The 12,986-nt window shown below is 40.0% G+C and overlaps 2 protein-coding genes across 4 annotated transcripts in view; one reads left to right on the top strand and one right to left on the bottom strand.

Moving 5' to 3' along the window:
• Positions 1-12,986, top strand: part of runx3 (RUNX family transcription factor 3) — a 269,502-nt gene that overhangs the window by 12,324 nt on the left and 244,192 nt on the right. For all 3 annotated transcript variants that reach the window (XR_015505396.1, XM_087278441.1, XM_087278440.1), the window contains exons 2-3: positions 9,061-9,154; positions 11,470-11,628. The gene's annotated coding sequence lies outside the window, so the exon portion shown is untranslated. The remainder of the gene's footprint in view (positions 1-9,060; positions 9,155-11,469; positions 11,629-12,986) is intronic.
• Positions 626-2,143, bottom strand: znfl1g (zinc finger-like gene 1g). The gene is given in 1 exon segment (NM_001145701.2): positions 626-2,143. A coding segment is annotated over 1 exon segment (1,518 nt).

Genomic DNA, 12,986 nt, shown 5'->3' with positions numbered 1-12,986 from the left:
CCCTCGTCTCTAGGCAAACTCACGTTGATCCATTCATCAAGTCCCTGAACTTTATTTATTGAATCAGATACTAAAACCTTCTCATGTGAGCTCTCACACCTAGATTTTAATGGTAATATCTGAGGTTGTCGTATCTTTATCCATTTTCTGGGCTCTAAACTATGGCCCCTCTTCAGAGGTGACAAAACTTGATTATTGTCCTCATGTACTGCCAGGCTGAGTCTTGCTTTGTTTTGGACAAGGCTGTCAGATGTCAGGTTTTCTGTGGACATGGGCTGGCTTAGGGCATGTTCAAAAGGGCATAGTCTGTTTCCATCCATACTGCATTGGTTGCCATCATGCAGTTCTATTGCACCGTCCATCAGGATTTCTTTGGTTGAGTTTTCATTTGCAGTCTGCTTTCTGTCTAAGACTGATCGGTGGTCTTTCTGAAGCTGTCTTAATGCCGCTGTATGTTCACCTCTCTCCTTTACGGCTTGTTTGGCAACACCATCTACTAGGACATCAAACTTGTCTTCATCTGTTGAGACTTCTGTGTCAGCTTTTATCTTACTGTTTGCATACACATTCAGTTCATCAGCTTCTGGAAAAGACGTCACTAGCTGGTGCTGCAGAGAGAGGTTCTTCAGTTTCCCTGCGGCTGTACAGCATTTAGCAGAGTCTGTTTTTGTTGTATTGTTAGCTGCTGAAACTGCTTGAACAGGTGGTCATCATCCTTGCTTTGATGTTTTAAACTGAGCTTGCACTCACGGGCCCAGTGTCCTTCTTCATTGCAATTTCTGCATCTTCCTTTAGTTCGTAGTTTTGAGTATCCCATATACACACATTCTTTTTGCTCATCCTCAATTGTTCTGTTCTTGTAAAACAAACTTTCCGATTGCAAAGATCTGAGTCTGACATCTTGTGCTCTCTCCAGTTTAGCTGACCATTCAACAATCTGGATGAAAGTTGTTACAGTGCTGTCCCAGTCATCATACCTGATTTTAAGATCTTTAGAAATCTCAGGATTGAGTCCATTGACAAATGCTGTTTTCAGGGGAATTCCAGTGTCTTTGTCAAGATCTTCACTTGTATTCAGACCAGAATGTTCCGTCCATATTTGTCTGAAGCGTTCTTCAAACTCTGCAACACTTTCTCCAGTTTTCTGCATGCATGAGGTAATTCTTGCCCAATTGACCTCTGCAGGTTTCAGTTCAAACAAGAAGTTTTTTATGGCTTCCCATCCATCTTCTATGTTTTCTTGTGATTCACCAATCCTTCTTTCAACACTTTCTGTGAGTCTCTTTTGGTCACTGTCTCTTAGGGTGACATTAAGAATCATCACACCGTCTAGTGGATGTAAAATGTAGATTTTCTGCAGTCGTTGAAGAAACTGCCAAACCTTTCGTGGTTGTTTGTATACATCTGGCAGCTCTTTTGACCATTTGTCAACTTGCTCTGGAGTAGCTGGATGGTATGTCCTGTATGGAACATACTTCTTTACCACTTTTGTCACAGTGCGAGTTCGTCTTTCTCCATTGTCTTCATAGCCCTCCTCATTGTCAATTTCAATGTTAGTCCTTCTGTGTTTGACAATCACAGGAGCTAATCTAATCTTTGAGTTCACATGGTCATGAACACAGGTGTTGATGGAAAGATCAGCCTCACTGTCAACAAAGCTGCTTGAAGATCTTGATTCCAGCTGTTTGGAGATCAAAGTCAATAGCTTGTTGTTTTCATTTTCCAGTCTTTCTTTATCCTTCTTTAAGTTTTGCAATTGTTCAGCCAGTGCTCGAACTTTAGCTTTCTCCGCTTTGTTCTCACGTTCCAATTTGTCAGTCTCACACATATGCTCATGTTGAAGAATTTGCTTAACCAAAATCACAGACAATCCATCCTTCTTGGTGGTTGTGCATAAGCGCTGTGTCTTTCCATAAGCCCTTTTAATGTCCGGCAATGCCCATAATCCACTCTGTGAGTGCTTGATGCTGTACTTCTTGCTTACATCATCACAACACTTCCTCAGTCCCAGCCTTTTGTCTAAATATGCATTCAAATTCTCCAACATCTGGTCAATGGTAACACATGGAGGTTCTGTTCCATGTTTTTCTGATGTTGTTCTCAGGGTAGCTCCATTAGCATAGTTTCTTGCAGACTCAGCCATGGGAAGTACAGGACAGTGCTCTCAGAGGTGTGAAACAGAACAAAAGGTGTTAGAGCTAATAAAGGTGCTTATTCAAATTTAAATTCACAGCAGTCTGTTAAACCATTTCAAATACATAGACAGATTCAACATTTGTTTCAAAGCTAAAATAGTGGCTACTAAATTAGCACTTTCATTCTTTCAGTCCCAAATCTTATTTGGCTACTAACAATCTTTGAACAAATGTATTAAACTATTACTTTTAAAATCTCTTCAATCCCAACAGAGAATGTATCAAGCTTTGCTTCTGCATTATCTTAGTGATTTGACCAGAATTCTTTTTTCACAGTTTCTACAATCTTCAAAGCAAGAATCAAGCCTAAAATTGCCTGAAAGCTTCTGTCTAATAACAATTCTTTCTGAGCATTATCTTAGAAGGCTAAGTAACTTTCTTTAGGATTTGTCCCTAATACAATGTGCTTAAATCTTACTGTATCCTTAAACCTAAGGCAAACAGCTTTCAGTTTTATGCCATCATATTTTAACACAGTTAGAATTTTCAAAATTACAATAATGGCCCACAGTCAAGAATTCCTAATTCTCGCAGCAATATCAGTCGCAAACTATTTATGTTTGCTTTATATGGCTCCTAACCATCTTTGGACAAAGGAGCTAAACTGTTATTTTTCAATCTCTACAATCACAGCTGAGAATGGACCAAGCTCTGCTTCTGCATAATCTTAGTGATTGGACCAGAATGATTATTTAACAGTTCATACAAACTCCAGAAAACTAACCAAACCTACAATGTTTTTAAGATTTCTATCACAGAAGGCTGTTACTTTCAAAATTAAAATAGTGGCTACTGAATTAGCACCCAGTCAAGAATTCCTAATTCTTGCAGCCACATCAGTCCCAAACTATTTTATGGCTCCTACAGTCTCCTGGGGAAATGGACCAAATTATTTTCAACAATTCCTACAATCTCCATGAGAAAGGACCAAATTGTTTAAATAATTCCTACAAGTACCCTGAGAATGGACTAAGCCTAAAATTTCCACTGCTCTTTCAAAATCTTTTGATAAATGGACCAAATTGTTTCTTTAACAATTTCTGCAAATATCAAGAAAAAGCCTGAAATTTCAGCAATACTATCACTGTATTTAGTTTATTACTGCACTACATATACAGGTTGATCTGCTTACTTTAATGGTTACTTATAAAAGATGTTTCTTTTAAGGGTTCTTTAAGAGAGCTGATAAGTTTCACTCACCAAACTAGGATCTTTGAGATGAGATCCAGTTGATTAAAATAAAGTGTGTCCACAGATACAATATGTAGATCCAGGACTCGTCCACAAACAAAATCCGTTTATCTTCAGCTTTAACTGTAGATTCTCCAAGATTCTTCAGTTCATTTCTTGTTGCAGTTGATGAGTTTTCCTCTTTTCAGTCTCTCCTGGCTGGCTTCGCCAAATTGTTAGATTTTGCTGTATTTGGCTTAACCGTTCTTGGGGGGCTCGCCAATGTATTAGATTACTCTAACACATAAAATAAGTAAGCTGACCAAAGTTCTTACGGAGAGAAGACTTTATTGAAGACAATGAATAGTGCAGTTCCTCAGCAGTGATGTTAACCCGTCGGTCTTCAAGTAACTTAACTCAAAGTACTGTCTGTGAGACAGTACTTTATATTAGCATCAAACAAACCATTCTGTTTACGAAGCTCAGCAGGACCCTCTTCAGATGTTTCAGCTGTTGTTTTGCTAATACCCATTGAGATTGTAAAAGGGTCATTTAGTTCACACCTATCAGTTTGTGGGGGTCGAGGCACAGGTCACCCCATCATATCACATCAGAGTTTAATCAATGTAAATGCAAGTGAACTAAAATGCACATAATCTTTCACAAGTCTCCCAGAATGATGTCAACAAACGAATTATAATTTCCTCGAAATCGCGCACCTCCCGTCCTGTCCTCAAATACGTTGCGCACCCCTTTCTACGGCATCCCTTTCTGCTCTTCAGTTACGTCTCGCTCCCCCAACTCTAATACTAAAATTCTAAAATTCTTCTGATATGCCCCCTATATATCCCCCCACCCCCACATCTCACAGCCTCCCTCAAAAAAATCTCTGTCTTCCCCGGAAATGACTTTCCCAACTTGGAATGTCTGGTAATATGCTAATTGAGACATGACCTCATCTAGTGAGATTTAGTGCAAAATTTTTGAGCAGAGCTTAGCTACTTTCCACTTTAAATAGTTGTCAACAATGATCTTTGTATACCTGTAGTCTAGATTAAAGGGACAGTTCACCCCCGAAAAAATTACACTTTACTCATCATTTTCTCAACCCCAAATGATTCCAAACCTTTATGAGTTTCCGTTTTCTGTTTAGGGCAGTGGTGCTCAACCCTGTTCCTGGAGATCGACCTTCCTGTAATGTTCAGCTCCAACCCTGATCAAACATACAAAAAACCAATCAATTAGGACCTGACCAGCACTTGATAGTTACAGGCTGGTGTGTTTGATATGGTCTGCAACTGAAATCTGAAGGAAGGTCGATCTCCAGGAACAGGGTTGTTCACCCCTAGTTTAGGGTATATGCAGGAATCCTAAAGGTAATTTCAATAGCTTTTTAAGACTTTTTAAAGACCTTCTCAGAATGTTAAGAACTCATCGCCACTTCTAATCCGTAATTAAAGCTTTAACTAAATAAACAGTTGTAGTTGGATAAATCAATGGAGCACAACCATGCAACAACTAACAGATAAGCTCTGGGCAGCAAGGTGGCTCAGTGGTTAGCACTGTTGCCTCAAAGAAAAAAAAGGTTGCTGGTTTAAGTCCCGGCTGGGCCAGTTGGCATTTCTGTGTGGAGTTTGCATGTTCTCCATGTGTTGGCGTGGGTTTCCTCCGGGTGCTCTGGTTTCCCCCACAGTCCAAAGACATGCGCTATAGGTGAATTGGGTATAAGCTAAATTGGCTATAGTTATTTGAGTGTGAATGAGTCAATAAATGTAATCTGTATCCATTGATTTACATAGTAGGAAACACTTACCATGAATGTGTTACCATGGTCACAATGGTTTCCAACATTTTTCAAAATATCTTCTTTTGTGTTCAACGGAAGAAAACTAATCAAGTTAAGACAAGAAATTATCGATGACAGAACTTCAGTTTTGGGTGAACTATCCCTTTAACTGGTTTCCGCCTGTGTGTGTCTTTTCAGGTTCCACTTGTGGTAGAAACAAAAAGTCAACTTTTCCCTCTTTAATTGCTGCACACTTTTCAAATGCACCAGATAAAATATCAGATAATTCTTTAAAATGCTCTGCAAATAAGTACTCTAACCTGTAAGTGTGTGTTCGAGTTGTAATTCTACCAGATATACTCAAAGAGAGAGATGTTCGCTTACAGGAGCGCCGGATCTTCATCTGCCATCAGGAGCATTGATTTATTAATGTTAGCGAGGCCGGCTACGCTAATAGGGTTTAGATCCAGGAAGTGAGTTAATGTAGCTGACAGCGATACAGGAATTTAATCTCTCGAGTGCAGAGAATTATGACTGCTCGCTATCAGAGCCGTCAGCGAGGAGAGAGCAAATCAATGTGTGCTGAACGCGGTTTAACAGAGAGTCGGACTGATCACCACCTGCACACACACAGACACACGCCTGACACACACCACAACTTCACTTCAGCTCTCTGAACTTCATGAAAATCACTACAAATGAGGCTGTCTGTGAGGAAAAACTACTCATGGTTTCTTCAGTTCATGTAATGGTTCATCATCTCCACTTAAGTTTTTTTTTTGTTCATTCATTCATTTTCCTTCGGCTTAGTCCCTTTATTCATCAGGGGTCACCGCAGCTAAATGAACCCCCAACTTATCCAGCATGTTTTACACAATGGATGCCCTTCCATATGCAAACCAATACTGGGAAACACCCATACACGCTCATTCACACTCATACACTACAGCCAATTTAGTTTATTCAATTCGCCTATAGTGCATGTCTTTGTATAATGAGGGAAACCGGAGAACCCGGAGGAAACCCACGCCAACACAGGGAGAACATGCAAACTCCACACAGAAATGCCAACTGAAATAGCCGGGACTCGAACAAGTGACCTTCTTGCTTCTTGCTGGTTTTTAATAGTTTTTAATTTTACTTTAATTGTTTTTAATTTTACCTAATGTTTACGATTCAAATTTAACTTAGTTATCTGCAAAAATGGTAGATGTAGCTTTTATGGAGTTGTAAATAAAAGCAGTTTTTGTTGTGAGTGAATAATAATTCAGATTTAATCTTGCATTAGAATTTCAGTGCCATTTTCTTAATTGCTTGTTACATTTGTTTGCAGTTTGTGAGTCGAAATTTCTCCACCAATGTTTTTTTTTTTTTGTATGTTTAATTGGAATGTCATTTTCAATGTTTTATTTGTACATATTTATGAAGAATTTGAAGACACGGCTAACATAGCCACCAGAGGTCGCTGTGTACTCGTTTTCAGATCTCAAATTTCTCTCATTCGCACCTGCTGTTCTCGCGTAAATCCACCAGAGGTCGCTGTCGACTATCTGACGACTGACCAATCAACAGACCGATCCCTCGACCAACCTCCTTCCCTAAACCCAACAGAAAGTGTTTTCAAAAGCACCGTTTGACCAGCGCCCACTGCCCTCCCTGAACCCAACCGACAGTGTTTTCAAAAGCAATCCAGAAAAAGAAAAGCTGCCTGATTTTTACCACATTTTCAGATCTTACCACATTCTCACCCTGTTATTTATTAATTTTTTGTTTTTACCCGTTTTCTGGAACCGTTCTTAGCTGCACTCAAACCCTTTCATCAAAGTTTACTCTGATTTGGGTCTCAAGTCCCCTGACATACACGGAGAGCTACTGGACAAACTGGTAAAAGCGGAAAAAGCCGTCCATATCATGGTAAGCGGCCATCTGGTAGAGTAAAAAGAAACAGAAGCCGTCTATTTGTACATACTTATAAAGAATTTAAAGACACTGTTAACATAGGGCTTCCTTTAGGGACAGTACAATTTTAACTGGTATTTGTTGATGCAACTATGTATTGTGGTACTTGACAAAGGTTTGCCAAAGTAGTCTTGAGTCCATGTGGTGATATAGCTATTAGGCGAATAACGAACCGATCACACTGAACGCGCTTTTTGCGTTTAGAAGCACCTTTTTTTAAATGATTTACTAATGGCCGCCTGTGTTGTGCGCGCTGCTTATGCGCCCTGTGTGCCTTGCATTTTAACTGCCTGCTGTGTTTTTGCTTTTGCACTGTGTTCTCGCAGTTAAAAAAAGTCAACTGAGCAGAAAAAGCGTTACGTCAGTGGCGTCTTTTTCATTCTCCAATCAAATACAAGCAGAGGCGGGGTTTCTGTTGAGGTGCCTGCAGTGTTTGTGTTGTAAAGACAACTACAGAGACTTTTGAAGATGGAGGAAAGACTAGTGGTTGCTGTTTTGAGTTATCCAGTGCTATATGAATCACAAATCGTGAATATTACATTAGTATTGTATTTTAAAATTATATTAATATTAACAGCAATACTTGCGCACATTACACAGCTGATTCAGATGTTGCCTAGCAACAGAAAAGCACACCGTGCTTATTTTTTACTTGTCAACCAATAGGCTGTGAGGTGCGCCATGCATTTTTGGAACATAAAAGCGCGTTTGGTGTAATCGACCCGTTAGGATTCTTGATGCAGTTTTTTTATATGTTTAATTTAAAGTAATTTTAGGTGTTTTATTTTTACAAATTTATGAAGAATTTATACTTAAAATTTAATTTATGGTATGAAAGCATTGTTTTTTAGACATGCATAATGTTTCTTATGGTTAGAGTTTAAAGATATATATGTATTCCTTTTCCATTGGCTTAGTCCTTAGGACCAATCAACTGACTATTTTAAAGAATAAAATCTCATTTAGGTCTCAATTTCCTTTTATATTTTAGCGTTTTTTTTTTTTTCTCAATATTGATTTGTTTACACCATGTGGCGTCATGTTGGCGCAGTGGTTAGCACTGCCGCATCACAGCAATAAGGTCCCTGGTTCCAGTCCCAGCTGGGTCAGTTGGCATTTCTGTGTGGAGTTTTCATGTTCTTCCAGTGTTGGCGTGGTGGGTGCACAGGGTGCTCCGGTTTCCCCCACAGTTTCCCAGTAATGGGTTGTGCCTGGAAGGTCATCCGCTGCATAAAACATATGCTGGATTAGTTGGCGGTTCATTCTGCTGTGGCAACCCCTGATAAATCAGGGACTAAGTCGAAATAAAATGAAAGAATGAATGCGTTCACCATATATAATTAGAAAACTTACAATAAACCAATCAAATAGTCTTTAATATTATTTTTTTTTTTCAATTTTTGGTTACATTTCTCAGTTACAATTACAATAAGTAACTAATAATTATCCAATCAACTGGTCTTTATTAAATATATTTCATTTTTGCTTACTATAAGAAACAATTCCAATCTATTTGAATGACTTAAATCACTTTTTTGATCTTTACTTCCCCGGTCCTGAATAACCTCAAATGACCAGAGGGCCAAGCAGCAGCAGTATATATTTGTGTAAGGAAAAGCCTTCGCATCTTTCATCAGTAATCATGAATGATTGAAATTCAGCTGGACTGACCGAGCCTGTGCTGAGCGAACACAAACGCGCAGCTAAAAGTAGATCGGCTGGCGGTTTCTCTACACTGACTCAGCTGTAATGGGCTGTTGGTTTTGTAGGTGAGGTGGTGCCGGTGTGGAGATCTCTCTTCTAACGGTGTCCAGCGAAGCCCAAAACCACACAACACACTCAGCATTCAGTGCGCACGCAGAGCCACACACACAGGCGAGGTGTGTGGCCTGACCCTACAGTACATTCACACTCAACATCACTCATTTCTGTATTTCTTTCTTTTTCTAGGAATTCATTGGAGTAAGAGGAAGAACGCATGCGGAGATGATGGAGATTCACATGCAGATTCACATGGGTGTATAATATAGAGCTTAAAATAGAGGTAATTTCAGTTTAAAATAATATGATCAATAGGTCGTGACAATATATTTTTTATGTTAATTATAACCTATAAACTAAAATAAATTAGGTTACTAAAGTTAAAGTTGCTGTTTAATGTAATTGAAATTAAAATTACTCATACTGTAAGTCACAATACAACTTTAAATGTAGTTTACTTGTTAACAAAGGTTTAGCAGCGGAACCACGCCTCACTTTGCCCCCCTAAAACGTATTTAAGGCAGACCAGCTCTCTTGCACTGTTCTTCTCATTCTTTTGAATCCACCCTCCCTCCCTCTATTTCCGCGCTTCCCATTCACAAACCCTCTCTTCACTCCTAGGTTGGATCTGAAGGTCCAGTCACTCTACCAAAAATATTACAGACACGGTACCTCCACCCTGAGTCTCTGGGCATCATCGTAGGATGCTCGATCAACCTACCTACCTGTTCACTGTTTATCCTCTTACTTTCATTCCCATTCATCCCTACAATACAGTCTAGCTCAAAGTGTGGCGTGGTTTATGCCGGTGAACCTTCTGTCAAACATGGTGGGGTGAACCTAATGTTTTTGGTGGGTGTTTTTCAGCCTGTGGAACTTAATCACAGTAAATGGCAAAATGAAAAAAGAGCACTACATAAAAATTCTCAACAACAACATCAGGTAATCTGCAGAGAAACCTAAAACACACATCAAAAGTGGTGAAGAAATGGTTAGCAGACAAAAACATCAATATTTTGCAGTGGCCCAGCCAGTGTCCTGACTTAAATCCAATTGAGAATCTGTAGAGGGAGATAAAGATCAGGGTCACGACAAGGAGAAGCCCCAACCTGAAAGAGTTGGAGTTCATTGATATAGATGAATGGGCAAAAATACCAGTTATAAGCTAGTTAGCAATTATAGAAAGTGTTCGACTGCTGTAATAACAAATTGAAAATGATTATTGAAGAGGAATTAATAATTTTGCACATGCCACTTTTTGGTCATATGTAAATAAAAGCTGAGAAATATTTTTTTACAGAGTCTTAATATCTTTTAGGAGCAGGCGGTGTTATGTTCAGTCAAAAAAAAAAAAAGAAACTTTAAGTCAGAATTTGCCAGGTGTTTGAATGATTTCAGCCTTTACTGTTTGTGTGTGTGTGTGTGTGTGTGTATATATATCGGCTTCGGCCTTCGGCTTTGTCCCTTTATTCATCAGGGGTCACCACAGAGGAATGTCACCACACACTCATTCACACACACGCGCATACACTTTGAACGATTTAGTTTGTTCAATTCAACCTTCACGAGTTCACACTCACAGATATTTGACTGAATAGAATATGCGTATTTGACGTGCTGTCCTGGGAGAGGGCTCTGAGTTTGGGAAGACACTCTATCTTGTGTTATTCCACCTTATCAGGATAAAGAGAGATAGGGTCCGAGCGTAGTGTCTAGCCCGGCTCCAGAACGCTCCCCCTTTAGATTTAAATAGGTATCTGGTTTAAAAGTGTGGAGTTAGGGTGGCGGAGGGACACTGAAATCGAGAGAAAACGGAGGTATGGCGGAATTATGAGGTATGAGGAATTAGCTTCGTCAAAGACTGATCGTGCTCCTCCTGAAATTTGTTTATTAAACACCACATAGCGCACATCTTTACCCAGAGGAAACCCACACCAACACAGAAGTAACATGCAAACTTCACACAGAAATGCCAACTGTTCCACCCTGACTCGAACCAGCGACTTTCTTGCTGTGAGACGACAGTGCTAACCACTGAGCCACCGTGCCACCCTAGGTGTATTATAACGAGCATAAAATAGAGATAACTTCAGTATTTTGCTCATTCAGCATTTGTTTTACACAGTGGATGCCCTTCCAGCTGCAACCCAGTACGGGGAAACACCCATATGCTCTCACATTCACACTCGTACAATATGGCCAATTTAGTTTATTCAATTGACCTATTGTGCATGTCTTTGGACTGTGGGGTAAACCAGAGCAGCCAGAGGATACCCACGCGAACATCTCCCCATGCAAACTCCACACAGAAATGCCAACTGACCAAGCTAGGACTCGAACCAGCAACCTTCTTGCTGTGAGGTGACAGTGCTAACCACTGAGCCACTGTGTCGCCCCTTATACATGCAAATATACACTGAAAAAGAAAACATTAATGATCAATCAAATGCATCCTTTATTTTAAATGCATCCTAAAGAGAGTCCACTGGCCGGACTATTAGTGTAAACCCAGCCTGACCCCATCCTTAGTGTAATGGATTGAGAAAAGATATGGATGCATTAGACGAGTCTCTCTCTCTCTCTTTCTTTTTTTTTCAGAAAGCAAAAGGACCGCACTGCCCACACTCCAAGTCCTCTTGCCCCGAAAACCGCATCTGACCACCAGGACCTCAGGGAAACCACGGCCTGATGGAGGAATAAAGACAGCCAGAGAGACGGAGAGGTGGAGAGGCTTTGGCCCCTCAGCTGCTGATGGTGGTATTAAGATATTAATTGCTTTTTGACATTATTTGGTTGCGGGCGGCTTGGTGAGCCCATGTTTTACACTGAAGGCCACACACACTAAAACACACCTCATTCTGTATTAGACTCAACACTGCATCAAATCGAATGTTCAAAAAGGCTTTATTTGACGATACTGAGAGCACTAAAGTGTGGTGCAAAGTTTGAAGTGCTTTAAAATGTGGGAAATTTCATGTAATCTCAACGTAAACATGAAGAGAGGGTGGGGCATTTAGAAGCTCCATATATATATAAAAACAGCCGAAAGCATTTTGCTTTTATCACAGGTCTGCCACTGAGAGTGGTTGAGCTTAAACACATTAAATGAAAAGTAAATGAAAATGGATCTAAAGGGGGCGGGGCATGTCAATGATTGGTCAGAAGGTTTGGTGAGAAACTGAAGTATGATGTAACGTCAAAAAAATCAACCCAGGCTCATTATGGATACATACCTCTACATACATTTCTGGAGAGCACAAAATAGGTCCCAGGAGCTGATCTCTTGGAGTTTTTGTTTTCGCAAAGCCACCAGAGGCCGCTGTGTACTCTTTTTCAGATCTCAAATTTCTCTCACGAGTGCCATTCACACCTGCTGTTCTCGCGTAAATCCACCAGAGGCCGCTGTCGTCTAACTAAGGACTGACCAATCATCAGACCGATCCCTCGACCAACCTCCTTCCCTAAACCCAACAGAAAGTGTTTTCAAAGGCACCATTTGACCAGCGCCCACAGCCCTCCCTGAACCCAACCGACAGTGTTTTCAAAAGCAATCCAGAAAAAGATAAGCTGCCTGATTTTTACCACATTTTCAGATCTTACCACATTCTCACCCTGTTATTTATTTTAATTTTTTTTTTGCCTTTGGTTTTTACCCGTTTTCTGGAACCCTTTTTAGCTGGACTCAAACCCTGTCATCACAGTTTACTCTGATTTGGGTCTCAAGTCCCCTGACATACACTGAGAGCTACTGGACAAACTGGTAAAAGCGGAAAAAGCCGTCCATATCGTGGTAAGCGGCCATCTGGTAGAGTAAAAAGAAACAGAAGCCGTCTGCAGTGTCATACCGCCCCGTATAGCATTTGGTTTGAAGATGAAATGCAGTCAAACGCACCTTTGGCTACATTATCTGTGCTCTCCAGAAATGTATATGAGGGTACATATTCACAATGAGCCTGTGTTGGAAAAAAAAATGTTAATCCATTTAGGTGGAAGTGACAAACTGCAAGCTTTGGATGTTTATATCAGATTTACATCTTCTAAATGCAAATTTTGTATTGGAGTTTTGTACGAACATACTGATACTAACATATTTGAGTTTTAATTTCACGGGATAT

This window comes from Danio rerio, chromosome 13 (assembly GCF_052040795.2).
Source record: "Danio rerio strain M-AB ecotype USA chromosome 13, GRCz13ab, whole genome shotgun sequence".
NCBI lineage: Eukaryota > Metazoa > Chordata > Actinopteri > Cypriniformes > Danionidae > Danio > Danio rerio.
The sequence above is the reverse complement of the archived record's forward strand: the minus strand, read 5'-3'. Positions and strand labels throughout refer to the sequence as shown.